Source organism: Balearica regulorum, chromosome Z (assembly GCF_011004875.1).
Source record: "Balearica regulorum gibbericeps isolate bBalReg1 chromosome Z, bBalReg1.pri, whole genome shotgun sequence".
NCBI classification, from domain to species: Eukaryota; Metazoa; Chordata; class Aves; order Gruiformes; family Gruidae; genus Balearica; species Balearica regulorum.
The window spans coordinates 49,774,400-49,800,452 of NC_046220.1; the positions used below are offsets into that span (position 1 = coordinate 49,774,400).

General features: G+C 40.9%; 1 protein-coding gene across 1 annotated transcript; it reads left to right on the forward strand.

Moving 5' to 3' along the window:
• Positions 1-14,699: 14,699 nt before the first annotated feature.
• SAXO1 (stabilizer of axonemal microtubules 1) lies at positions 14,700-24,084 on the forward strand. The gene is made up of 4 exons (XM_010312772.2): positions 14,700-14,790; positions 15,414-15,593; positions 18,664-18,866; positions 22,982-24,084. Exons 2-4 carry the CDS (start codon positions 15,472-15,474, stop codon positions 23,932-23,934), a joined length of 1,278 nt encoding a protein of 425 aa, XP_010311074.1. The 5' UTR covers positions 14,700-14,790; positions 15,414-15,471; the 3' UTR covers positions 23,935-24,084.
• The last annotated feature ends 1,969 nt before the right edge of the window (positions 24,085-26,053 follow it).

Consider the following 26,053-nt stretch of genomic DNA (forward strand, 5'->3'; position numbering starts at 1 on the left):
GCATTGCCTTCTGAGTAATCTGTCAGCGTGTTCATCTAAATGTTTGAAATAGTGTGTCTTAATAATTTTCATATGAGTCAACCTCAGTTCATCAAGAACTAGTTATGTTTGGATTAAATGGCGTAAACGATTGCAAATTGCTGTCATGTTTCAGCTGGATAATCAAAGCATCAAAAGTAATACCATGGTGCACTTTGGATAATTTTCACATATGTATTCATTATCCTCACCATTAGTTTGGATATGTCGTGGTGAAGAATTTGCTGCTCTTCATTGTGAATATAGGAAGAAGTTACCTGGGCATGCAAATCCTGTATCTCCCCTTGGAATTATTATGTTCTGGTTTCTTATGTCCCAGGACATGTCAGTCTGTGAGGAACATTTCCCAGCTGCACATGCTTAGTGCAAAGAACAAGCAAGGGTCAAGACTAACTGTTAGAAGAAGTGAGTGGCATCCGTTTATACTCTTGCAGTTCTGGCTTGGCTAACGTAACCTTGTTTTGCCTATTTAGTATCAAATCCTGCCTTTCCTGACTTTACTTGTGTTTTGTCTCTCCTATTTGCAGTGCATGCAAATAGGTAGCTTCCGAAGTATATTTTATTGGTGTATTTGTGCAAGTAGAATAATAGCTACAACTTAATGCTGAAACCACTTTGTTCCTCTGACAGTCACTGTCCAGATTATTGCAGGTATGGTAAAGAGTCAGTGAAAGGGGATTTGTGAAAAGGATCATTACTCCCTGTGAGATCACTAACCTGCTTGTTTCTCTGTAAGTAATATTACTGCACAAGTAATATCACATTGCCTTACTGTGAGATAAAAGCCCAAGATAATGGGAGCAAACAAGAACTGATTGCATTTGTAGTTGTTTAATGTCCTGAACTTTTCACCAGAAGATGGCGGCAGGCTGATGTTAGTCACAAATATTTCTACTGCTTACTGGTGGATAAATGTGGAGCTACTGTGCTTAAATACTTTGAACCGAATAGTTTCCCATAGGTCACAGTGAGAAACTGGGCATTGCAAAAACATTGCATGTCAAGCAGTTTTGTGGATTTGTCCTGGCCATTGTTCAGTGATGCACATTTGTTTGACAGTCTTTCAGGAGCATTTATTTTGGAAGAAAAATCAAAGCAGGTAGAGCTGTTGCTTAAATAAGTTTGCATTTGTTGCATATTGCCTTTTAGTTCAGGAAAATATTTCGTTTTGTTCCTAGAATTAATTTTCTTGGCAATAAACTTCAGTTAAATGCGAATGCACGTTTTCTGTGACAGAGACCACAAAAGTAGAGAAAGGACTGGTACTGATGTTGCATGATGCAGAAACAAGTCTTGTTTTCAATGAAAAGCCTATGTAAATATTTATTAAAAAATGTGGAGTTCAGTAGCTCTTGCAGATGTTTTCTGGTATCTTTAATGGAAAATAAGCTCTTAGCCAGAGAAACAAAGATTATTTTTATCCTGTAGCCATAAATTAATCTTCACCATAGTAAATGTTTAGCATGTTAAGCAGAAAATGTCAGAGTTGTTAGATAAATTTATGAATTTTCTATTTTCAGTGCATTCAAATATTGCAGAATAACTTCACCATTGGCAAAAACCCCCTCCATTTGAAGAATGTAAGGAGAGGAAAATGGAGGTGTTTTTCTTAGATGAGAGGTAGATTGATACCAAATCCAGCCAGCGTGATCCATTGCACCATGGCTTGATAAAACTTAATGCCAAACCTTCAGATTTTCCTATGTGCCTGAGGCTGAGTTCCTTTAAGGTGTTTAGTATGGGCAGACACATAAGAAGAGGCTACCTGGCCTAAGGTCACTTGGGCTTGCCCAGGCCCAGCTGTCAGCTAACAGAGACAAACTACAGACCTAGTCCAAGATGCCACAGTTTAAATATTGTGTGCTGTTGCCACTAGTTCCCACATGCTGATTCCTAACCCACATCCATAACAGTGATGTGCCTGCAGCTGTTTTTAATGGCCTGTTTACAGCAAAATGTGCTAAAAGTTCCAAAATAAACAGCAAAAGTAAAAGATCCAATTCTTTGTAACTGTGGCTCTCAAGTGAGTTTTCACCTGTGGAAAATTTGGTGTTTGGTTGTGTAAGTTAAACTATACCATACTCCATATCGACAATAGGGCTGGACTGATCTGCTACAGGCAACGATAATTCCAGTGTTTCCTCGCTTTTGCATGCTTCATTTTGCAACTTTGATTCTGATAACTGGTATAAGATCTAAGTATTATATGTAGTGCTTAAGAGGAATATTACATCAGAAAACTTCAAATTCCATAATTTAAGAGCCGCCTTTCCAGGCATATTTTTGAAAAAGTAATCACAATGTCATTATCAAAATAGTTCTTTCAATATGCAAGATGGCAGAAGTTCATTTGTGACATTCAGTTAGCTTAAGATTTGCACCTGCATTCCCAGTAAACTCCACTGGTGTGGCTTTGCGCAAGCCAAAACCCAGGAATGAAGGATGTCAGATTTCAAACACTCACGTGTATTTTTATAAAAAGTCTTATTATGCACACTACTTAGCATGTACATGCACGGCTGTACACAGATGTACTTTCAATCTGTTATATCGGTTTTTAAAAGGACTGAGTACCTCTGGCTAGTGAGCTATCATGAGTTCATGTACCTGCAAGTTAATGCAGTAGTATAAGGGGGTTTTAACGTGCCAAAGATACAGCGTGTATTTTCCCAGATTATTCTACAACTACTGTAAGTTGCCTAGTTATGTAATTCAATTGATCACTAAAAACAAAATCCAGATTTAAAAGCGGCTGTTCTTCCTAGCACTCTGACACCCCTTGTCCCACACTTCTTCCTTCCTTCTTAAGCCCTGGGTGTCCTTTTACCTCTGAGAGCTTTCCATAATTCCTCCAGTCCATTGATATCCTTCTACACTGTCTGTCTTCTTGTCTAAGGCCTTTATTGTCTTCCTGCACAGTTTCTCCCCATTGTCCCTCTAAGCACATTTGCTTCTCTAGTTTCAGGTGTTCCTCTTTGCTGCTTCAAGCCCCCAGTATCCTTCTCACATCTCTTTATACATCTGAGAGCATCTGCTCCCAGCTTGCAGGTTTTTCCCCTCCACGTACTTGACTCCTGTAGAGACTTTTCTGATGGGAAACCTGCAGGAACCATGTTTTCAATGTGAATGAACAAGGTGGAGCCTCTGAGATCCTAGCTTGTTGTCAAAAGGGCTGGAGGAGGTCCTTACTGTGCTCACAAATTATTTACATGCTCACAGCCTGCTTCTTCAAAATGCAAAAAATCCTGGAGAAAAGCCTCTTCACGTTTCCTATCATTTCCAGAAACTGCTCTGAAAATATCGGTGTGCTTTGTCAGTTGCAGTGTTTAGCAACACTGTGTGTAAAGCATTGTGTCAATGAAAAGGTATTATTCTACACTCTGGAGTCAGCCTAGGGGTTTGATCAGGAATGCATGTAAACTGCACTAAAAGACATCAGTGATTACATAAGACTTTCTGAATTTAAATTTCTAGAATAATTTGCATTTTTCTGCATAGAGATGGCCATATGGGAAGCAATTGTATAGATTAAGGAAAAGGGAAATGGAGCAATTAAAATTCCCATCAGTAGGGTATGCCAGCAATTTGGAAAGTTTGACAGATGCAGGTAAAAATAAGAACACAAAACTGTATGACCCTTTTAACACGATCTCATGCACTTCAGAAAGCCAGTCAGTCTGACTGTCAAGAGAAAATGAAAGGGTGTTGAGTTTCGCTTCACCTGGGTAGGCACAATCCAGCCAACTCACTAGCTTTAAGTAAAAAACATTGGTAATTTTTTGGTAAAGGCAGGTGTAATGGGAGAATTGGCTGAGTTGGCTGCCAGGACAGAACCACACTGCTCAATGACATATAATCTAGTACTTCTTTACCATGGAGGATAGATGTAGCAGGTGGATGTCAATATCTTTCTCTTGCCTGACACAGGCATGCTTTGTACTGCATCCAAGGACCCCATCCCTCCAGTCTGGTGTGGAGCGACAGCACAGACACTCACTGATCTCCTGATGAATTTGGGCCCTGGATGGTGGCCTTGTGCACAACACAGGACGTCCATGGATGTGATGTTTTACCACTTCTCAAGGGGTTGCTATCTTAATCATGTGTTACCTTCTGTATTGGATTGTCTGTGATGCTGCCAGTGGCCATGGATAATCACAAGTCATCAATAGCTGTAACTTTCTCACACAAGGTGCTGCTGCACTAGTGTTTTCAACTTTCTCTGCAGTGGAGCCTTTGCTGACTATTCTGACCCAAATTGAATGCTAGGTGATGCTCTGGCTGCTCTGACTTAGCCACTTGGTATGTGTATCTGTTTGCAGAAAGTGAGACTGCTCGAAGTTTTCACCAGAGATGTGTGCTTTTTCCACAGTTAACAGAACACATCTGAGATATAGACATTGTAGTTATTGTTAATTATTGTTTTCTTGGGATGAGACAATGTTGACCAAGAAAAGTTGTCAATAATTCAGGATACATGTCAAACTTACAACTGGTGAAAGTCTGATAAAGCACAGATGAAAATACAAAAGGCATTTTACTACAGGGAAGGGTGGACTAGGAAATTAATCTCTCCCCAAAAGGGCTGATTACATTAATATTTTATAACTCTGGAAATATGGAAGCCCATCACCTATCAGCAATGAAAAATAACTGATTGTCCATTTTTCCATTTCCAGAAATGGAAAGCTGTGAAGAATTTCAGAATATATGTCAGCTTTCTCATGGCTGGAATTCTTTTATACAGTGAATAGTTCAACAGGAAACTTATTTTTTTCCTGATGTATAACTTACTCCATTTGAATTTTGTCCCATCAAAAGGGTTTTTTATGACTTAAGTACTTCCGTCCTGGCAAAGCAAGGTGACTGTCTCTTTTAAGTTAGCCAAAATTTGCCTGCAATTCTCTAAGCTAGATGGACTCCTAGAGCAGCTTGTGTTTTTTCCATGCTGTTTAGATTATCAGACTATATTGCCATGTTGCTAACCAGACGTTTCCATAGCACTTCTGGTTGTAAATTTAATACAAAAGTAGAAGTGGAAAACTGCCTTTCCTTTTGCATGAGGAGGGACAAATTCAGTGTAGGAGTGAAGGAGTTGTTTGTAAATCTCTCTCTCTCTTTTTTTTTTTTTTCCTTCTGCTTTCCTTTCTTGGCTTGTATTATGCAGAGTGTATTAAAAATGACATAGATCACAGCAAGCAGATGTTGGAGACCTTCAGGCAAAGTTTTATCAGCACTTGTTTTATGCTTCCTGAAAGCTGGAGCAGTTGGTGAAGACATGATTTTGGAAATTGTTTTGCAGAAGCCTTCATTTTGACTACCACACTAGGCTCAGGTCCTGTTAAAATGAACACAGGACCTTATTTCCCTGTCAAGTAATCCTGTTGTACACCAGTTTAAATCTACTAACCGCAGAGGAACAGCTCCTCATTTCACTGGCGTAAAATGAAATTACCTACAGAAGGTATTGCTCTGAATCTGAATAACGGTTTTTAAAGTCCTTTTCACCTGTCTTTTAAACAAAATTACTGGTTTGCCCTAAAAAATTGATTTCAACAGAAATCAATTCTCATTTTTTATAACACAAAAATTAATTGGTGGAATTATTTTACAAAAAATAAATATTCTAAATCTCACTTGAATTTGAGGACACTGGGCTGTGGTCTGTATGTTTACAGATTGCACAGCATCCCATTGCTGTGTCAGGTGAATCATCCAAGCTTACAGAGCATGCTAAAGCAGTAACAAATCTCAAGGAAAAACAAGGGCGTAGGCAAAGTGAGCAAACTGTGGGGTTGTATCTCCACTCCACCTGCCTTATTTATTTTCACCAGCTCCAGGCCAGGTTTGTGGAAGTGCACATGGCCTGCAGGTTTTGAGGCAAGGTTTGAAAAACCAGGTGAGATCCTACCCTCAAGGCCTTTCACCACCTTGGTCACCCTCCTCTAGACACACTCTAACAGTTTGATGTCCTTCTTATACTGAGGCGCCCAGAACTGCGCACAGTACTCAAGGTGGGGCCAAACTAGTACTGTGTAGAGTGGGACAATCGCCTCCCTCAACCAGCTGGCAATGCTGTGCTTGATACACCCCAGGACACGGTTGGTCCTTTTGGCTGCCAGGGCGCACTGTTGACTCATATTCAGCTTGCCACCAACCGAAATCCCCAGATTCTTTCTGCAGGGCTGCTCTCCAGCCTCTCATCCCCCGATTTATATGTATAACCAAGATTGCCCTGTCCCAGGTGCAGAATCTGGCACTTGCTTTTTTAAAATTTCATATGGTTGGTGATTGCCCAGCTCTCTAGTCTATCCAGACCTCTCTGTAAGGCCTCTCTGCCCTCAAAGGAGTCCACAGCTGCTCCTAATTTAGTATTATCAGCAAACTTACTTAACATATGTTTGATTCCTGCATACAGATTGTTTATAAAAACATTGAACAGCACTGGGCATAAAATTGAGCCCTGGGGAAACCCCACAAATGCCTGGTCACCAGCCTGATGTGACCCCATTTACTGTAACTCTTTGAGCCTGACCCATTAGCCAGTTGTTGACCCATCGTATTATGGACTTGTCTAGCTGTGTGCTGGACATTTTGTCCAGAAGGATACTGTGAGACACTATCAAAAGTTTTGCTAAGAGCCAAAAAATCCATATCTGCTGGCTTCCCTTGGTCAACTAGATGGGTGATGTTGTCATAATAGGGAACTTAAACAGAACTTTCCCCTTGTGAACCTGTGCTGGCTATGACCAATGACTGCGTTGTCTCCCAAGTGTTTTTCAATAACTCCCAGAATAACCTTCTCCATAAGTTTACCAGGCACTGAAGTGAGACTGACAGGCCTGTAATTACCAGGGTCTTCCTTCTTACCCTTCTTGAAAATTGGGATGTTTGCTTCTGCTTTAGTGCTGGGTTTTTCTCCACCACCCAGAAGGCGAGGTCATAATTTTTGGTGTTTTTAATGGCAGCTGAAGTGTTGTGTATGTAGAAATAAATTTCTGCACCGAGGTCGATTCTGGCAGTTCCAGCCCAAAACTGTAGTTCACAGTGATTATCTATCAATACATATCTTCGGAGGAAAGATTTTCAAACACTGTTGCTTGTCTGTTAGATGCTATTAGGTGTGGCAGCAACTGACAGTCTTTTATAAAATACAGAGTAGGTTTCCCACACTGGACTTGAAAAGCTCTAATGTATGTATCAAAGAAGTCTCCATGTGTAGCACAATTTTCTTGTTGTATTTGTAGTAAAGAAACACTTGAAGATATAGTTCAGGCAGACATCCTATTATTTCAGACAGAGGAAATTCAGTCTTCTGCTCAGAAAGGTTTTCTTCCTTCTGTGTCATGGAACAATGTAAAGTAGCCCTAATTCAAAGTGAGAACAATGCCATAAGCTTTCATAGAAAATCCAGTTTGAGAATCCTGCCTGTCATTTTGCAGAGGTTTCTGTCCTGGCTCTAACCTTTGAGGAAGATACCTGCCATTAAGACATGGTTGTACAGCATGATTTCTGTTTTAGGCTTGTGTGTCTTTCAAGTAGCAATGGCTATGTCATTTTTCTGATTGGACTGTTACCCCTTCTGTTTGGAAGGAGAGCACAACACTTCTTCAGCCAGTTTGGCTGCAAAGACAACACGAGCTTGCTGTCATTCACATCAGTGTCCTTTGCCTACTGAACAAATGGTAACTGAGCTTGGCTCCTTCTCTTGGGTCCCTCTTATTCCACCCAGTTATTGATAAAAAGTATATTGCTGCGCTTTTCTGGTGTAGTGCCAGGGCAGGAAGCACAGCTTGCAGGGCACATGGCCCAGATACCGATGGAGCCAGAGTTCAGCAGCCACTGGTTTTAATATAGTCTCCTTTGGCAGCCTCTGTGGATTCACTTAGTCTTGTTTTTACCTCCACTAGTAGAAATAAGACAATGCTAATTTTTTTTTTTTTTTTTTTTTTTTTTGGGAGGGGGTGCGGGGGAGGGAGGAGGGGAATGGGGTGTGGAACGTAAGTTAAGTGAGACTCACTGGTAGAAAACCTGTGAGCAGAGATAGATTTTTTTTTTTTTTTTTTCCTGAAGAGGAACCTTGTTGAACAGCTTGCACTACTTTTGATACATATGAGTTTCTGAAGATCAAATGGGAGGCATACTGTTGCAGCTCTCAGTAACACCTGCTGTTCTTGTTTTCCAGCATGCTTCATCTTAGTGGAGGTAAAGGCAACAGCTGTTAATTTAGCACAAAACGATGGGAAAATTTTCTGTTTGAAATTGATGAATTCATGTCTCAGAAATTATTAAAAAGCTTATTATTTAAGCATTCAATTTTACTCTCAAACCCTTCTCTGACCATTTTTCCTGAGGACTTGTGTATTTTACCATTTTATTGAATGAGAGACTAATTTATGTCTAGTTTATGATAGTTTCTATGCTGCTGTCATGCCTCAGATGGCTTTCTGGACATGCCTTGCAATGGTGTGAAGGAGAGCATCATTGGACCTCATTACTGAGAAATGTGCACTTTGTTAGATAGCTTAGGTTCCTTTTAGTTTTTCATGGGTATTTCGGCTCTCTCCACTATTTCTCTACTACTTTTTTCTCCCCATTTACTTCCCTTCATCTGAGTATATGCAGCAAACTTTTAGCTGGAATAGCAGCAATTAGTAAAAGCCTATCAGATTTTTCTATTTAGAATAGAAGTAACCAACATTTAAATTAAATCTAAGTTTTCCTAAATCTCTGTCATGCTTAGATAGCCAAGATTTTGCCTCAGCTCCCTATTATGTAGAGACCAAACATGACAGCTGTATCCCAAGTGAAAGTCCAGGGGAGTTCAGAATTGGGGAGCTTGAATTGAGGGATTTGCTTTTGCTTCACATTTGTTAAAGAACAATCTCTCCATTTAAGATCTCACATGTTTATGAGTACTGACACAGAATAAGCTTTGGTTCAACAGCTCCTTCATGAGGATGCACGTTTTCCATTTTTTCGCATAGCATTGCTATATCCTGGACTTTTGAACAAACAAGGAATGGACAGCAGAGGGGAATGGGTGCCTGTCTTTGTTTCCTGTCTGCAGCCAAAAGGCAATTAATTTGCTCCGATGTGTGCTACTATCTGCCATTCCTGACCTCAACATGTGTGGGTGTACTTGATCTTTCTAGCTCCCCACCCTCTCTGCAAGGACTGGTAACCGTCTGTCCAGAAGAATCTGATGATTGTTTTATACTAAATAATTTTTCACTCTAGATGTACTGACACCTGAGATATTATATGATCAGTGTATTCCAGAGTGAGGAAGGATGGCACAATTAGTCTATGTAATCCGTTCCCTAGCACTTCAGCAGTCACACCAGACGTACCATGATGTCTTCAATAAGCTGTAAATCTTAGGTTTTTAGTTCCTGAAATGCCTTGCTAAGTTTCATTTTCATCTCAGAAAAATATCAGGTGTGCACCTTTACTTGATCTGTGTTAGTGCTACACAAGCTAAGATGTAAAAGAAATTGGTATTTGCTCTGTTATTGCTGGTTAGGTGCAGTGGGTATACACACACAAGGACAGACCTCACTAGGTCTTGCTTTAGTAAGTCACAAAATCCATCATAATGTGTAAAATGTGATTTGCAGTGATTGCGTTAATGTGCTGAAATCTGAGACCTCTCAGGCTTGCAGTGAGGATGGCATTATAGTACTTCATGACAGGTCTAATTACACTTTGAGTGCTCTCTTGGGGGAGAGGGGTATGAAACTTTGTTCTCAGTTGGAGAGCACAGATAAATCGCTGTATTCATTTTGTGAAAGTTAAACCCATTACCACCCAAATTTACTATCCCTGAACATAGATATCTACCTGATTCCTGTCAAGACCATATTCCAATTTCAAAGGATACTGTTTCCACAAATAATTTCCTAAAGTTATTGGACTGTTTGGACCTTCCTTTTGCTAATGTCTTGGGTCAGCTGCCAAAAGTAATGCAGCCACAAATGTTTAGTGTATGGTCTTGCCATGACTGCTCCTGGGACCACTGAAACTGAGTTTTGGCATAAGTTTCTCCATAGTTTGCTGCATTTAACTAGGATGAGTGAACTCTGACAACATAAGTGTCACTCAATCTGCATGATTGCCTGGTTTTGCACAGTTGTTTGGGTTAATGACAGTCAGGATCTTTAAGACTTCCTTTCTGCTTGCTATACTTTCTGTTTTAAATGAGTCGCTATTAATCTTTGCTTACATTATTTCAGAGAGGACATGTATGAAAGAGGTAGGAAGATAGTATTTATTTCTGCAGATTATCTCTTGTGATCCTTCAGGTACCGAAGCACAGATAAGTCAACAAAGCCCTCTGAACTGTATGTGTAGTACCTATATTAATGACAGTGTGAAGAAACAGTACAGTTCCTGTTCATTGAGGGTTATTTGAGATGAGATTAGTAGGAAGATTATATCAAAGATTTTCTTTTCTTGATTGCACATGTGGAAAGCAGGATAAAAAGTGTGAATAAAGGCAAGAGTGGTCATGAGGAGTATAGTGCGCTCAGAGTTCACTAGGTCAGTGAAAAAGGATGACCATAATGACTTTGTGCAGCTTTTGAAGGGGGCACAATCACAATGACATGTAAATAGCAAACCCCCCAGGGTTCTGTCCTCTTCCAGGCTACCGTCCTCCTTCCAGTTGTCCTGGATTCCCAGTGGTGGCATTCTGATGAGGGTGAATTTGGAAGACCAAGCAATCGCATATTTCATTCTTTTGGCACTGGTGAGCACTATATGTCTCCAAATATATGTTTCCCTTTTTTCAAACTTTTGTCTGAAATCACAGTGAAGACTCTGTGCATGCAAATGTGTCAAATCTCTCTTTCTCCACTGTGACTTTTATCCATTTTGAGGTGATTACTGGTCTATCTGTTCTAATGTTTGGTGAATGTACTTGTTGGGGAAAAAGTGAACTTTGGCATCCAGAGTTCAGCATTCTGATTTGACACACACACAAAAAAAAGCTTCTGAGCTGTGTGGGAATTACATTTAACCTTCCAAAGGTTTCAGATTAACATTTTTTGTACTGTTATGATCACATGGACTTTGAACTTCTCTCAAGGGATCTCTTGCTTTTATTGTGCATTTACTTTTTGTTTCAAAACCGTTCACCATCGAGAAGCAGAACCTTGTAATTTCCATATGCCCCTGTCCACAATGTGTTTTCATTTTCCTGATATTATTACCATATTCAATATTTATATGTGATATACTTTGATACCTTGCACATGGATGCTCTTCTTCCCTTCACAAACTTCTAATCTGTCATCCATCCTTTTGTAACTCAGTCGGGTAGCTGGGCCTCTGATTGCATCTCCATTGCTTGAAAGAGAAGAGATTTGCACAAATACAGGCTCACCTTCAGGGATTTTCTCTGCAGCCTGACTGTTGGCAATCAGTTCCTGCTATTAGAGCCTGCCGCAGTTCTTTGGCACATTTTTACATCTCTGTTGTTCTTTGGACAGCACCATGATTCCTCCTAAACTAGAGATTTCTCTAATATTGACTTAATCTGACCACTCATGGAAATTAGAGATGGTACAAAAAGTAGATTATGTGATCAAGGACATGTTGCTTTTCCCTGTGAGGATTAGTCTGAAGACCAGTGTTTTTTACAAGGGAAAACTAAATTCTCCTGAATAACAGTTCAGCCATTTCTGAGCCTCATGTTTTTTCTCTCAAGCAGTAACACTCAAGTCACAGCATCCGTGACCTCTACAAACAGTAATTACCAGTAGTAAGCCACATAACTGGGATAAATTACGATTTCAATAGCAAAACTTTCTTACCGTTCCACTTGCATTTTAGGCCAACTGTGATAATCTGTTAGTACTAATCACAGACATTTAAAAAAATCAGGTAAGTCTGAGAGGCTTATCTTGAGAAATTCATAAATCTTACAGTATTCCTCCTCTTTCTCTTCTGGAGAAGGCTCTATTTTATCTTTAGTTAGAAGAGAGCTGTGCTGGTCAGGGAGACTGTGGTGAATGCAGAAATTGAATTCAAACGACTTGAATTCTGGTCCTGAGCTGTGGCTCCAGGTTGTTCTTCCTGGTTTAAACACGTATTTAATGTAAGCTGATAAATTGTTCACATTTCATCTCAGCTTTTATTTAGATGAACCCAACTCTGAGGACCTGCATTCTTTGTACCCTCAAAGAGTCTGCTATTCTTCCTTAATTCCTAGTAAACAAAACCCCCTATGTGCTTCCTTGTTGTTATATTTTATTACTAACATCGGCCAGGCTAACTTGATAGACCTCAATCAAGTAAAGTGAAATTTTCACAAGTGAAAATCAGAGCAGAATTAGCCAACACCCCCCCCCCCTCAATCCACCCAATATGCAGGCAAGCACAACAAATGTCAAAATTTAAGCCTCATCAGTTTTTAGAAACAGACAACTGCAATATCAAAACACTTATACAGTAATTTTAACTGTTTAGCTCTGACATTAACTGCCAGCTTGCTGGAGTCATATAGCAGTGACTTCAGTACTGAAGAATCATGTAGTTTTATAAATATTTATCGTGCCAGAAGGAGTGGTAAAGTGTAGCAAACCTTTGAAGTCTAGCATTGTTCCTCTCCTTGTTGTTAAGAGTCTTGCTCTGTTATTTACATTAGTCTCCAGTAAAAAATATTTTCAGGAATGTCTCTCTGGATGCAGAAGCAAAACTTTTATAGTATCCTATATTGGTGGTAAATTATCACTGATTATTATTTTCTGTGCATAGCCTGTAATACAGTGAGTGTTACTGTAAAATCTGTGGGCGTACATCGCAATTTACTGCAAAATAATGGAAGAGAAAGCATTCAGGTTTACTTCTCTGCCCTGTCAGGAAGGATTTATTTGTGGGAAAGTGCTTTTTCCAAGAGCTAACTCTGAAATATCTCATTCTGTTGTTGGTGGGGTGTGCTCCGAAGTTCAACAAAGAAAGCAGAATTGTACACATGAAAAGTGGGTGAATACTTGAAGTGTAAAGCCACCTGTGTTGTCAGATGATGCTGAAGGCTTAACTTGGGGCTAGGGTGAAGAGCTTGGCAGCTGGGGCTGCTGCTATCTGCAGGAGATCCTGGCCTTTTTCCCATCCTGGTCTGTTGAGAAGTCCCCCAGCACTCATGCTGCCAGCACTATCTGCAAGGGGAAAAACGTAGGTTCCACGATCTGTTGTTCCCTGCCTGCTCCTGTGGGGTCTTTGGAGGGGTACTTGCATTACCCATCCTTGTCCTGCTGATCCACAGGACGCCTCACCTTCCCCACTGCCAACAGCACTACTGGGCAGGTGCAGGACTCTGTCTCACAAATGTCTATCAGGATGTGAGATAATGTGTCTGCAGCAGAGAGCCTGCCTGATATGGGTCAGTGAGCTGCACAAAGCCTCTGCTCTGGACTGCTTGGGAAACCTGCTGCTGCAAGCGAGCCCCTCCGAACCCTGTGCGTGCAGCTGAGCTGTAATGGCATACTAACATGGTATTAGCGAAGTGTCATTAATTTGCTCCTGATCAGCCGTTCCTTATTTGCAAAATGCTACTGCTAGGCAGCGTCTGCACCATATGCAGGGCCGTGATGAACTAGATAGTATAGCTATTTCCCCCACTCAGAGTGCAGTTTTACCATAAAAAGCTAACACAAGGGCCTCATCAGCACACTCCAAAGCCAAGCTGAAGACTAGCTTGCTGCATCATAGACTTTAAGAGAGTAGCGGGATGAAAGTGCACTTAGGGGTCGTGTGAAGCCAGCAGATTTGAAGAAGAAAGAATAGGCAGATCATTTTTCCTTGGATAATGAGGAATAATTCCTAGGAATGCTGGAAGACCACAAGTGTGGCCACTGTGTTGGGAAGGTTTTTGTCACAAAGTGCATTCCAGCAAGGTCACGTGTACCAGCGAGAGTGAGCATATTAGTCTTTTTTTCATTTTCCTGTTTGCCTCTCCTCCAATTATGTGAAAACTGGAATTTTATAAGGTTCCTAAGAGGGTGGGACTTTTTTTTTTTTATTTTTAGATTTTCATCCTGAAGTCTTTTCTTCTAATACTTTAACTGGCAGGCATAGTCTGCTTTACTCCCTGTAAAGATTCCCTTTGGGTCAAAACTCAAAACTTCTCTGAGACAAAAATGAATCTACTAGGACTCCTCATGATTTATGATTTCACAGAAGGATTTGTAATCTGAGTGAGAAACTGGCTTGTCAAAAAGATGCTGAATTTTATTTGAGCCCTCTGGGACCTTCTTCCTTTTTTTTTTTTTTTTTTTTCTAGTTTGGAAAATGATTCAGTATGTGAAGTTGTACCCTTGAATGTAGACCAGAAGTTATCTGTATAAATTTAGGTAATCAGACATTTACTGATACTAGATTGCTCAACATTTAATTTAGTGGGGACTTTCTTAAGTATAGAAGCCCTTTCAAATGAGTAATTCAGCTCTGCACTAGATGTAGCGCTGGAAAAGGTACATCCAGTAGGGAAAACACTGACTTTGGCAGGAATGATGTATGAGACATAAACCCAGAGGCCTCCTCCTCTCACTGTAATTCGTGTGGGCTGGTTCTTGAAGTCCTTAATCAGCAACCTTTACATTGACTCTAGTGGGTTTGACTCAAACTGGAAAGGGACATAAAATGTTATGCCTCTGGGAAGAAATCTGAGGGTGGGATCCCAAATCTCTTTTTGACAGGATGAGCCTTGCCCACCCTGCTCTGGCCTGGTGCCAGTGTGGAAAGAAGGAGGTCACCAATGATGGACGATCCATGGTGGTGTTTTGGTTTCAGTCGGGAGGGAGCTTCCTCAGAAAATTGCTTTGTTCTCTGTGTCCTTGTTTTGGTGCAAATTATGGAGAGGTCTTGCAGTACCCAGACTGAATTGTTTTCAAAAAGAGATGGGCAGAGCAGTGTTGTCCAAGTGTGAGTGAATAGAGACTCCCGAACTGTTACCTTTTTCTCACTCGTTTACCACTTTGCCAATATGTAGGCAAGGTAGGATAATAAATTTATGAGAAATGGAACAAAAGGGACATTAAATAGAGTTTCTAGTCCAGAACAATATGGCGCACTTGGCTGTATCTCCAATTAACTTGCTTTTTTCTTCATCTAGGTGAACTTGCCTTTTTTAGGCTGTTTTTGTTGGCTTCACATACTTTTTTGACTGCAGGCTATAGTAGTAGACAGAAACAACCCTTTCTTTGTGCAAGAAGTTATGCTTTTGCACTTTAAATAATCAAGGCTGTAGCAGTCATTGCAATGTTCACTTCTCCACTATTTTGTCATTGCAATCTGCAGCCGACTTATACAGTGAGGTATTAATCAGCTACCTGTGAGGCACCAACTCCTGTGCTGTTTTTTTTCCCATGCAGATGTCACCGTTGTCCACATCTGCTCACCAGGCCCTGTGAGAAGAATGAGAAGCCATGCATGGTGTCAGAGTACATGGAACGATACCCACTTTATCCCAACACTCTTCCCAGAGGCTCATTTAATCCAAAGGAAGCATACAAGATGGCACAGATACCCATGGAAGGCACCTCGACCACAAAGTATGAAAAATAGTGAAAGAGAATGAGGACTGTGACTTAGATAATGTGTGGTGAGAGATGGGTACCAGCAAAAAGAAAAATGATTGGTTTTCACAAGGGAGGCCTGAAAGAACAATGTTGCAGTTGTACGAACAGTCAGGAGGGCTCTTGGAAGGAGGGATGAAGGTCTAAGACCAGTTGTAGTGGAGTCAAGTAGCTTTTTTTTTTTTTTTTTTTTTTTTTTTTTGCACTTCCTGGAGGTTGAGATGTGATCTGATCAGAGAATACATGGGCCATAGAAGCACAGTCATGGTCTTGGCTTTTGTTCACTTTCTGTTTTGGGAAGGCTTCTGGGAAACGAGCAGAAATGTTGTCTGGGAAAGTATGGATGATACTGGACGAGTATTTTTCTTTTGTTCTGTGTTTTGTGTGGCACTTTGTACACTGTAACATGAGTGACTGGTTTCCAAGGAGGTGTGAATATGATAGAACTTGCTGATTGGAAAGAGGGTGTGGGTGATTTGCTCAAGGCAGTTAGTCACTGTGGATTGCTGGGCTGATTCTGCTTCTCAACTATGTTGTTGCTCAGTGTTGGTGTTAGGCAGTAGTCCTCACACTTGCACTGTGCCCATTTCCCTGATGGAAGTAACTTCTGAGGCTCTTCCTTGCTGCTGGTAGAGTGATGTGCTAAGTGCTTGTCCACAGAAAAAACTCATAAAAAATAGGAATCTCATCCTTTAATATGAATCTGAGACTTCCCCTTTCCTTAAACAGTGGCTGCTGTCTCATCTTGATGTTTACTTCCTTTGTCATCACAGACACAATCATGAGCAACACCACTCTTGCCTTTGCTGAACTGAATTAGAGACCTAGGAGATGCCAATGGCTATTAATAAAATGTTATCAGCTAATGCCAACCATTTGTTCTCATCCTGACATGAAAGCTCTGCTAACTCCTTCCCCTACCTATGTATTTTTAAGAGTTGTTAGTTTAAATCACAAATGTGGCTGATGAAGTCTGAAATGCCTGACTTACATTTGGGATGCATGCCTATGTGAGAGATTTCAGTAACAACCAAAAGGATGAGAGAGTTTCAAAGAGCCAGCTTCACTTCTATATATGCCTTCCATTTCTGGCATGAGATGAAGCAGCTAGACACCTTTGTGACTGCCTATAACTAAATGGGCTTGGCATCCTCTTAAGGCAGCTGAGGAGGGGCAGCCACCATGGGGGGGTTTGTCAAGGAGTCCTTAGAAACTTCCTGTTCAGTCAGCAAAACTGCCTTTGCTCAGACAAGGCTGGTGATTCCCACAGTGGCTGTTACTCCTGGAGTTCAGTACAACTTCTGAAAAGCAGACTAGTAAGAAAGTGCAGAATACAAGAGGCTGAATAGTTAGCCACCATATTGCAAGTCTTGCTGTCCTCTGCGCAACACTGAGAAAATATGCTCAGCATGAAAGCACTGAGGCCTAGTGGAAAAGTGCCACCACCTAGGAGAGGGCTGCTAAAAGCTCTGGCTGTGTGGCTAAACTCAAGACAGAATGAATTGGCGGAGTGTATGAGAATAACTGCAGGGACTGTGAGGCCAGCAAATACTGAGTTGTCACTAGTCTAATAACACTTCACTGAATGTTGTCATATAACAACAGCAAGCCCTCTGGATAAAGTCTGGGAGTTGCAGGCAGTACCATTTTTCATGGCATCTTGGATACATGTTGCCACTGATCTATCAGCAGATCAATCTCTCCTCTGTAATCTTCACTGCAGGTTCTGTTGTATCACAATAGTCAGAGTGGGAAAAGGTACTCTCACTGCCAGAAAACCCTTGATCACACTGGTGAAGAGTTGCCTGCCTGTGATCTGTTACTAGCCTCTGGTACAGCCTCAGCTGTTTCAAGTGTGGGATTGTGCAGCGTACTGTGAGTGGCTTGGGAAAGACCCTCTGTTTCTGAGCCCACCCTGTTATTGAGGATGCTGCATGCCTGTTTTATCCCTGCTTGTCTTTTCTTGGCCCATCTTAGAAAACGCATTGGCTTTAAATTGCTGACAAAAGTATGCCAAGGGACTACAACATGTGTGATAACTACATAAGTACATCTTGATGTTCTTGGATTTTTTTTTTTTTTTACTTTGGTATTTCTGGTTTTACCCCCATACCTAATACTTTGCAATGTGAATTCTCTTCCCTTCTGCTCTACGCAGATTTGTGAGAACCTTGTTTATTTGTTAAATATGTAACTAATACAGTATATTCAGAGGCTCAGGCTCTTGCCCACCCAGCATCACTCAGGATGCAGAGTGCAACATCAATGTTAGAATAGCTCCTGTACTGACCATTTCTCCTGGCCACCTGTCAATGGTGTAAACAGATCTGCACACCAGTGGAAAAGTACTCTGACATTAGAGACTGAATTTGCTGGTGCCAGGCAACAGCGTCTCTACCCTGTACCAAAGCATGTGGGCAGTGAAATAGGCTCAGGTTAGTGAATGTCAGATGGTGATGTTATTTTATTCTCCATCTTGTTTCTGTAATATTTTGTTGGAGTTATGTAATACTAGTCCAGTATCTCAAAAAAGCTCTTTTACAGTACTACCTGAGAAAAAGCTGACTGACTGACCATGCTGATGTTTCTTTCCTCAAGTGGTGTTTTGCTGTAAAACTGTTCTATTGTTATCTCCCCATCCTGGGCTGAACTGCTGTACATTGTATTGTCTGGGAAAGCTATTGTTGTCTCTCTCATGTTTCCCATACATATTAGATAGCCTACTATAATTATGGGGCTTTTAAAAGGAGTTATGTCTTCTGATGTAACGCCACTGTAGAACAGAGATAGCTTTGTGTAAATCTCTCTTGGTGGAGAGAAGGGGGAACCTGGCCTGCCCGAGGTTGTCCAGAGCTTCCTCAGTTTCTTTTTCAGAGTCCAGGTTTCCAAATGTGAAAGGCTTGTGTGTTTCATTAACCGCTTGTATCCTATCCAGACTTTCTTAGGCAGTGGAGATAAGGGGAAGTATTAATTTCTTCATGTGTTCAGAAAAAGGAACATCATTTTTTCCTTAAGACTAAAGACATAGTGAAATTATTCTTCACAGGAGGGATTACACAGCTCATGAAGTGTTGCCACAGAAACTTAAACCACCTGAGAAGCATGTCAAGAGTGATCAGAGTATGGATTTGACCTCCACTTATAAACAGGATTATAACTCCTACCCTATCTCTCGAGGACCTCCATGTATCCCTTGTGTGATGAGACATATCCCCAGCACCAAAATGGATACAAGAACCACTTATGAAGGTATGTGCCCTTGCAGCTTCTTTCAGGACTTCATCAGTAATTTCATTTTTTAAGCAGACAGATCAAAACAGCATGCAGTTGTTATTCCTTCTGTCTCTGTAGACCAACAAGCTGTGCAGGAAGCACACAGACACAAATTGTTGGGAATAAAGCCCTACACTGATGGTAGCATCTATCTGAATTCACCTCCTTTGGATGTCTGACAGGCCTACAGGCATCCTAGGTAGAAGCAGAGCCATGTGAACTCCTGCAAGGGGGTCCAGCAGCATCATCTTTAGGATATACTGACCATACTCTTGGTATACTGCAGGGCTGGTCCACACATGCTGTGGATCAGACACACCTGAAATATGTAGAATTTGCTAGGTCTGAGCAGGTCATGAAGCATGGGACCCTTTTTGTGTGTGCTGCAGAGTTAATCTGTGGATGTGCAAGAGATGTATATGGGAATTTTGTACATACAGAAGTTCCACGCAAATGTCTAAAGCACTCACGCTCTCTTCCTGGTAAAACAGGTGAACTGTGCATCTAACTATGCCCTTGTTATGTGCATCTAACTATGCCCAGTAGCAGTAACTTGGTGTAGATGGTTTGTCTTTGTGGAGGCTTTGTTCCTCCCTCTCCACCAGCATGAATATCTTCTGCACGCACGGGGAGAAAACATCAGTAACTCCGCTAGTTTTGGTAGTAAGTCATAAGTAGAAAATCAGAGGATTTTGCCTCCCCTCTGCACACCTTCCAGCTAGCTAATGTAGCTAGGCAGATAGCTAGCATTTGTGTATTTCTTAAAATAGTTCTTTTTTTGTTGTTTTGTTTTTTAATTTTTATTTTACTGTGCAAATATAAAAGGTTATGATTGGTGGTGGCATTGAGATTTGTCCCAGTATTCAGAAACAACTTTTTTCCTAAAACTCAAAATGATAAAGGAAGTAAGGAAATAAAAGGTATGTGAATGCATGACTGAAAGTCAGACTTTAGTGCAGCTGCATGTTTGCAACAGCATAAACTAGAAAGCACACAGGAAATACTGTCCATTTAGAATGACTTGAGTCATGAAGACTATGACCCACAGGTGCAAAATACCCACGTTTACACTATTTTGAACACTTTGTTTTGCAGAGGCAATGTCACCAGATGGTATTCATTGGAATAGCTTCAGTGAAGCCAATAAAAAAATGCTGCTTTGCGCACGCAGAGGTTCTTTCCTTCTGTGTTTAGATAGCCTTAACTTCTCTGTATCTGAACCAGATGTATATCTTTGTCTTTTATCCATATTTAGGTCAGCACCTTAATTGTAACTCCAGAGCTCTAGTAAAATGTATCACAGCCACATTTGGTTATAATTTCCAGTATTTTTCAAAACACTCCAAATGGAAATCTTCATCCAAACCCACTCAAAGATCAAGTAACATACTGAATGAATTCCCTTCTAAAGGCCCATGTTCTCATTGCTAGGTTTTATTGATCACTACTCAAGTGTGAAATTTTGAAACATGTTATTCAATTAATTATCTAATTCAAATATTTAAGCAGCATATAGAACAGTGCTGCATTGGTATTAAATTACCTTTCCTACTGTATTGTCATACTCCTTCACAATAAAGACACACCATATCCCAAATGACACTGTAAGTTTAAGATGATGCCATTGCATATCACAATTAATGTCAGACTTTGCAACTTAAGGTTTCAAAAGTCTCATCTCCTCCAAGCCACACACGTAGCTGTTTCTATCCATCTGCAGGTATGTAATCTAATTTTCATTGTGTCTTGCTTGGTTATAGTGAGATGTCCCTAACCCAATAACATATGGTTCATATCCTCCATTCCCTCCTGTACCCCCTAATGTTTTCAAGATTGTGCTACATGGGAAACTATTAATATCTATGGGAGAAGAATTAGAGTTACAATAAAATTGTAACATATTTTGAAGGAATAGTAGCACTGCTGACTTACACTAAGTAAAATAAGTTCATAATGCCTGTGAGGTCTCCAAATGTGTAGAGCTTGTAGTTTTTTAAAATTGGAGACAGATGGACTTGCTTGTCATATTTTGAATATTTTGCAAAAGCTATGATTACATCCAAAATGCAGACTATTTTCAAGCAAAGATGATGGGAGAACCTAAAAAGTATTGTGGTAACTCTTGGTTGGCATCTGAAATGTCAGATCTCTGAACGAGCCCTTGCTAAGAGATGGGCTGAATCTCATTAGCTTCTCACTTTTTAACACTTTAATACATTCCCAGGAAGGACGTGTCTTTATATACTTGTGGTTCACCCTGCTGGACCATCTCTCCAGGAAAATGCTGTACCCTAGGCATGGGCACAAGGTCAGCATCCCACCAGTGTGGTAGTGCCTGGGCATCTCCTATTCCCCCACAGAAACGGGAGCACCTGGAGCATTTAGACACCCTTGGCACTAGCAGGGCACACAGCCTGGGCTCCAGTAGCACCAACAGTGGCAAAGGAATGTCTATGCTGGTGCACACAGGCAGGCCCATGTTCTCAGCTGACTACACTAATTAGCGGCACGAGGACAGCTCTGTGCCCAAGGGCCAGGGTGCTCGCTGGGAGCAGCACGGCACCTGTGGCTGCTCCTTCCTCTTTTGTGCCAGGGCAGAGCAACTTGATTTGAACCAGAAGGACTTTAAATGGACACCTAATCGGGGCAAAAAGTTACTTTTTTGGGGTCAATTTAACATTGTAATGAACACATCCTTTGTGTAATTGTGTTTGTGCAGTACAATAGCCATTGCCATTCCAAAGGAATAACTGTTTGGATTGGAGAGTTCAAATGTTCTGATACCTAATTGCATCATTTACTTTCTAGTACTTTGAAATCCAGACTTCCTTCCTTTGCAGAGTCAGCTGGAAGCTTATTTGCCTCATGGCTTTCAATGTGGTTTGAAAGGAGGGAAAATTAAAAAAAAAAAAAAAGAAAAAAAGACTTGGGTTAGCTCCAAGACTATTTCATTTCAACTTCCTGCCAGTAACCATAATGCTCTCTAGGGGAAGTTGCACAAGATTAGTAGGAAGGGAAAAAACGATGGTCTTGTGGCTGCAGCACTGGTCGGAAAGTTAGGCAGCTTTGCAATAGATTTCTAGTGTGACTGACTGCAAATAATTTTAAGCCTCAGTGCCTCATTTTTTTTCCCCTGGTATCCTGCCAAGAAAGGAATCTCTAAAATGCTACCTAAATTATTTTATTAGTCACGAATTTGGATAGCAAGATTTCTAGAGTATGGACCATCTCTGTGATACGATTCAATGCTTCAGATCAGTGTAGGCTTGGTCTGCAAATTCCAGCAGTTTTTCTAACAAGGAAGAATTGGAGGCAGAGTTACAAGCTCCTTCTTGCTTCCTGCTCATACTGACAGCAGGAGTACCACAGACAGCAAAGCCAAGAGCAGAGGAGATGTCACGCAGCACAGCTTGCTGACACCAAGATGAGTGGCAAAACCCTGAACTTGTCAAACAGTAGGTAGCATTACATCTGTGTAGTTGAGAAATCGGGTCATCCCCAAATGAGAAAGTACAAAGAGGAAGGATAGCTCTACAACTTGGCCTTGAGGGTGCAATGGTGGACACCTGGTTCTTCTTGCCCCAGAGACAAGAGAGAGGTGGGAGACACCTGAACAACCTTCTGCAGACACAGGGATACTCTGCCTGTGCTCGGAGCCAGCCACAGCATAGCTGCAGGAAGGTAAATGAAGGGAGTCGAAGTCAGTGCCGTGATATTCCACTGTCATGATTTCTGGTTGACTGAGCATGAGGACAGCACTCATTCATTCACATGCAGAAAATGTCTCTGCAAGACTGAGAATGCAATTTAATCTTTCCACATCATATTTCACCACCTTTGTAGGTAAGGGCAGGTGCAGGACTATTTTCATTCCATTTTCTGTGTAGATGCTAAGCATTTCCAGGGGTTAGCACACTGGTGTAATAGTGTGTTCTACACCAGCTCTTTCAATAGGATTTGTCAATCATTACAACATCAACAAATATTTATTACAGTAGAAAATGTAATAATCAAAACATAATAGGGTATATGCCTAAACTCACCAAAGAACTTCAGTTGAGCACTTAGATAGGATTCCTCTTATGTTTCAGATGACTATCTGCTATGGAATGAACCAAAGACAGAGCTGATCAGACCAAACGACAAGTTTCGCCCATCAGAAGAAAAATTTGACCACAGAACCATTGTCCAGGGTGACTATCTTTACAGGGGGCCAGTTGCGACTCAAAGCTACAAACCTCTGAATCTGGTCCAGAAAAGCAAGGCTCCCTTCGAGAATATAACCAATTATAGAGCGAATTATGTGCCACATCATCTGGAAAAATGTTACTTCCATAAATATGAGAAATACAAAGTCAATGAAATCCCATTCGATGGCCTCACTATCCACAGGGATTCTTACAAGGGGCTGGCTGGTCAGCCAGCCAAGCTGGCAAAACCATACCAGCCAAAGCTTCTCCATGATCTACCATTTTCCTCTACAACTGAGTTTCAGGAAAAATACCAAGCTTGGCCATGGTCTCCTGCATTCACTAAAAAACCTGATGTATATCTTCCTCCTCTGGAGAAGATGGACCTTCACACCACTACTCAGATACATTACAAGCACTCAAATGGCAAGCCGGCCAAGATGTGTCGATCTCCCGCCCAGCTTAAAAAAAGTACTGAGCCATTCAATAGCTCTTCTGTAATGAAGGAAGACTATAAGCCTTGGCTGTGCAAGAGACTAAAACCTCTTACTCATGCTCCGGAGCTGACTTTCCCAGCAAAACCAATGGATTGCTTGACTACCTTTCAGAGCCATTATGTGCCTCATCCACTCACAGTTACGAAGAGCTATAAACCTGACTGGTCAGGCCCAAAGCATCACACTCTGCTAGATGCTAAAACCATTTATGCCACCAGCTACACACCAAAAGGCATTGTTAGATGCTTGGCCTCTTACAAAGACCCACCAGGTTACATCTTTAAGGGAACTGATACTGATGGTCACAATCTCTATCTCGCTGCTTCCAAGAGTGAGTGCCTGCAAGGTGGACACTGAAGGAAAAAGACAGCCTTGTTGGAAAAGGATTCAAAGAGCAGGGCCTCACTGAGCTACAAATGACAGCTTGATTTTGTTTGTAACCTTCTTTCAAACCAATCAATAGTTTCATATTTGGAGAGCTCTTAAAATAAACTTAATTCTCAGCCATTGTCTTTTTCTGGATCATTTGCACAAACGAAAAACATAAATTCCAGGGAAAAGACACATTGATCTTTATTCCTCTGTATTTTTTTCCTCCTTTTTCTCACCTAACTCTTGCTCTTTAATTGAGACAGATAACCTCCTCCTGAAACACTAAAAGAGAGATCTTGTAACATACATTATTATTAGTGTAATGGCAGTTCAGCCATATCCATGATGACAGTGGTAGAACAGCCTCTTCAGATTCATTACATGCTGTGAAGTCACACTTAAAAGTCATGGCTGGATAACAAAGTCTGATTCATTACATGCTGTGAAGTCACACTTAAAAGTCATGGCTGGATAACAAAGTCTGAGATCTGGCCTTATCAGTAACTCCCATCAAAGACATGTACAAAAGGTACCATTACTGTATAGATATTATTGAAGATTGTGCCTTCATTAATTGTGTGACTGTGCTGTCCAGAGCTAGGCTATCAGATGTGAGGTTGTCGTGCCAAAGATGACACCCTAGGTTGACAACTTTTTAGTAAAACTCTTCGCCGCAGGATGCACCAGAAATGTCAAAGGGTTGAAATTGTCATGTGTTGCTACAGTTCAGCCAGCAGCTGGAGTTGTATTATCTTTTAGATAAGGCCACTCTAAAGCTCCTGACCAGAACTGTTTGTTTTTGTGTCCAAGATGCTTTTCTTACGAGTGTTACTATAAAACTTACTGGCTTCTTAAGCACATTCTACTTTCCTAAATCATCCTCTCCCTTACTCCTGGCAGCTCTGGCTGTTTCCTGAGTATTTAGCTCAAGTGGTAGGTACAGCTGTTTCATGCTGGAAGAAATGCTTGTGTCTCACCATCAATGTGGCTGCATTTAAAGAGGAAGTAGAAGACAATTTTCTGTATAAATGTATTTTAAAACTTTTGAAGAGCTTTAAACCCCATTGGGATAGAAGTCTTCCTTAAGTACTTGCAAGCTAAAGCCAAACACATTCCATCTGGAAATGTGAAAGCTTAACCCAGAGGCTGGGAAACCACTGGAACAATCACCCTAGAGGCACAGTGGTTCAGCATCACTTGAAATCCTTAAATCAGTTCTAGAGTCCTTTTCTAAACGTATGCTCTAGTCAATGAAAAATCATGTGCTTGCAGTAGAAACAACTAGGCAAATCTTACAGATTACACTATACGTTGATGGCTCCACACAGCCTTCAGAAATTCAGTAATCCATAAAATATTCACTCACCTGTAGTGAGGTATTGACCTACAGTATGTTTGGCATTTTTTTCAGCTCCTGCTATCTTACTTTCTTGAACCTTCATGTCTTTAATGTTGAGCTTTGACAGGAAAATATTTTCTTCCCCATCTCTTTTTATTCACTTATTTTTCTGATTTTATTTATCACCCTTTAATTCTGTCAATTCTGAAACAGAGTTTATATGAAAAAACAGCTGGTGCTTGTGACCACAGAAGAGATTGATCTGTCATACAGGAAAGCTCCCTGACTGTTCTTTCAACTCTTTGCTGTGAGACTGGCAGCAAATGCACAGCCCGCAGAGTCTAGTGTGTAAATCTACCTTTATTATGGGTTTGTGGGGTTTTTTGCTGGGTGGAAGTTAGTCTTATCAGAATAGATAGCAATGCAATATGCTACTTAGCATTAGTAAGTGCTAGATTTTGAACATTAACAACAGGAGTCTTGATTTTGCAAACAGTGGACCAGGTCACAGCAGCATCAAGCAGACATGACTGGTTTTCACAGCATGAGACACAGGTTTGGGGTTTTCTTCCCTGATTTGTATCTAAATGTATAAAAATCTTATTAAAACCAATATATGATAACACTAAGGAACAGCATGAGTTCACTTGAATGACTAAAGTTGCAGTTCCACAGAAATTAAATCTGATTAAAGCTTGGGCTGCTGCCTTTCCCTCCACCTGCAGCTGCATGTTTCCCCCATTGTCTCTCTGGTTAACAACATTA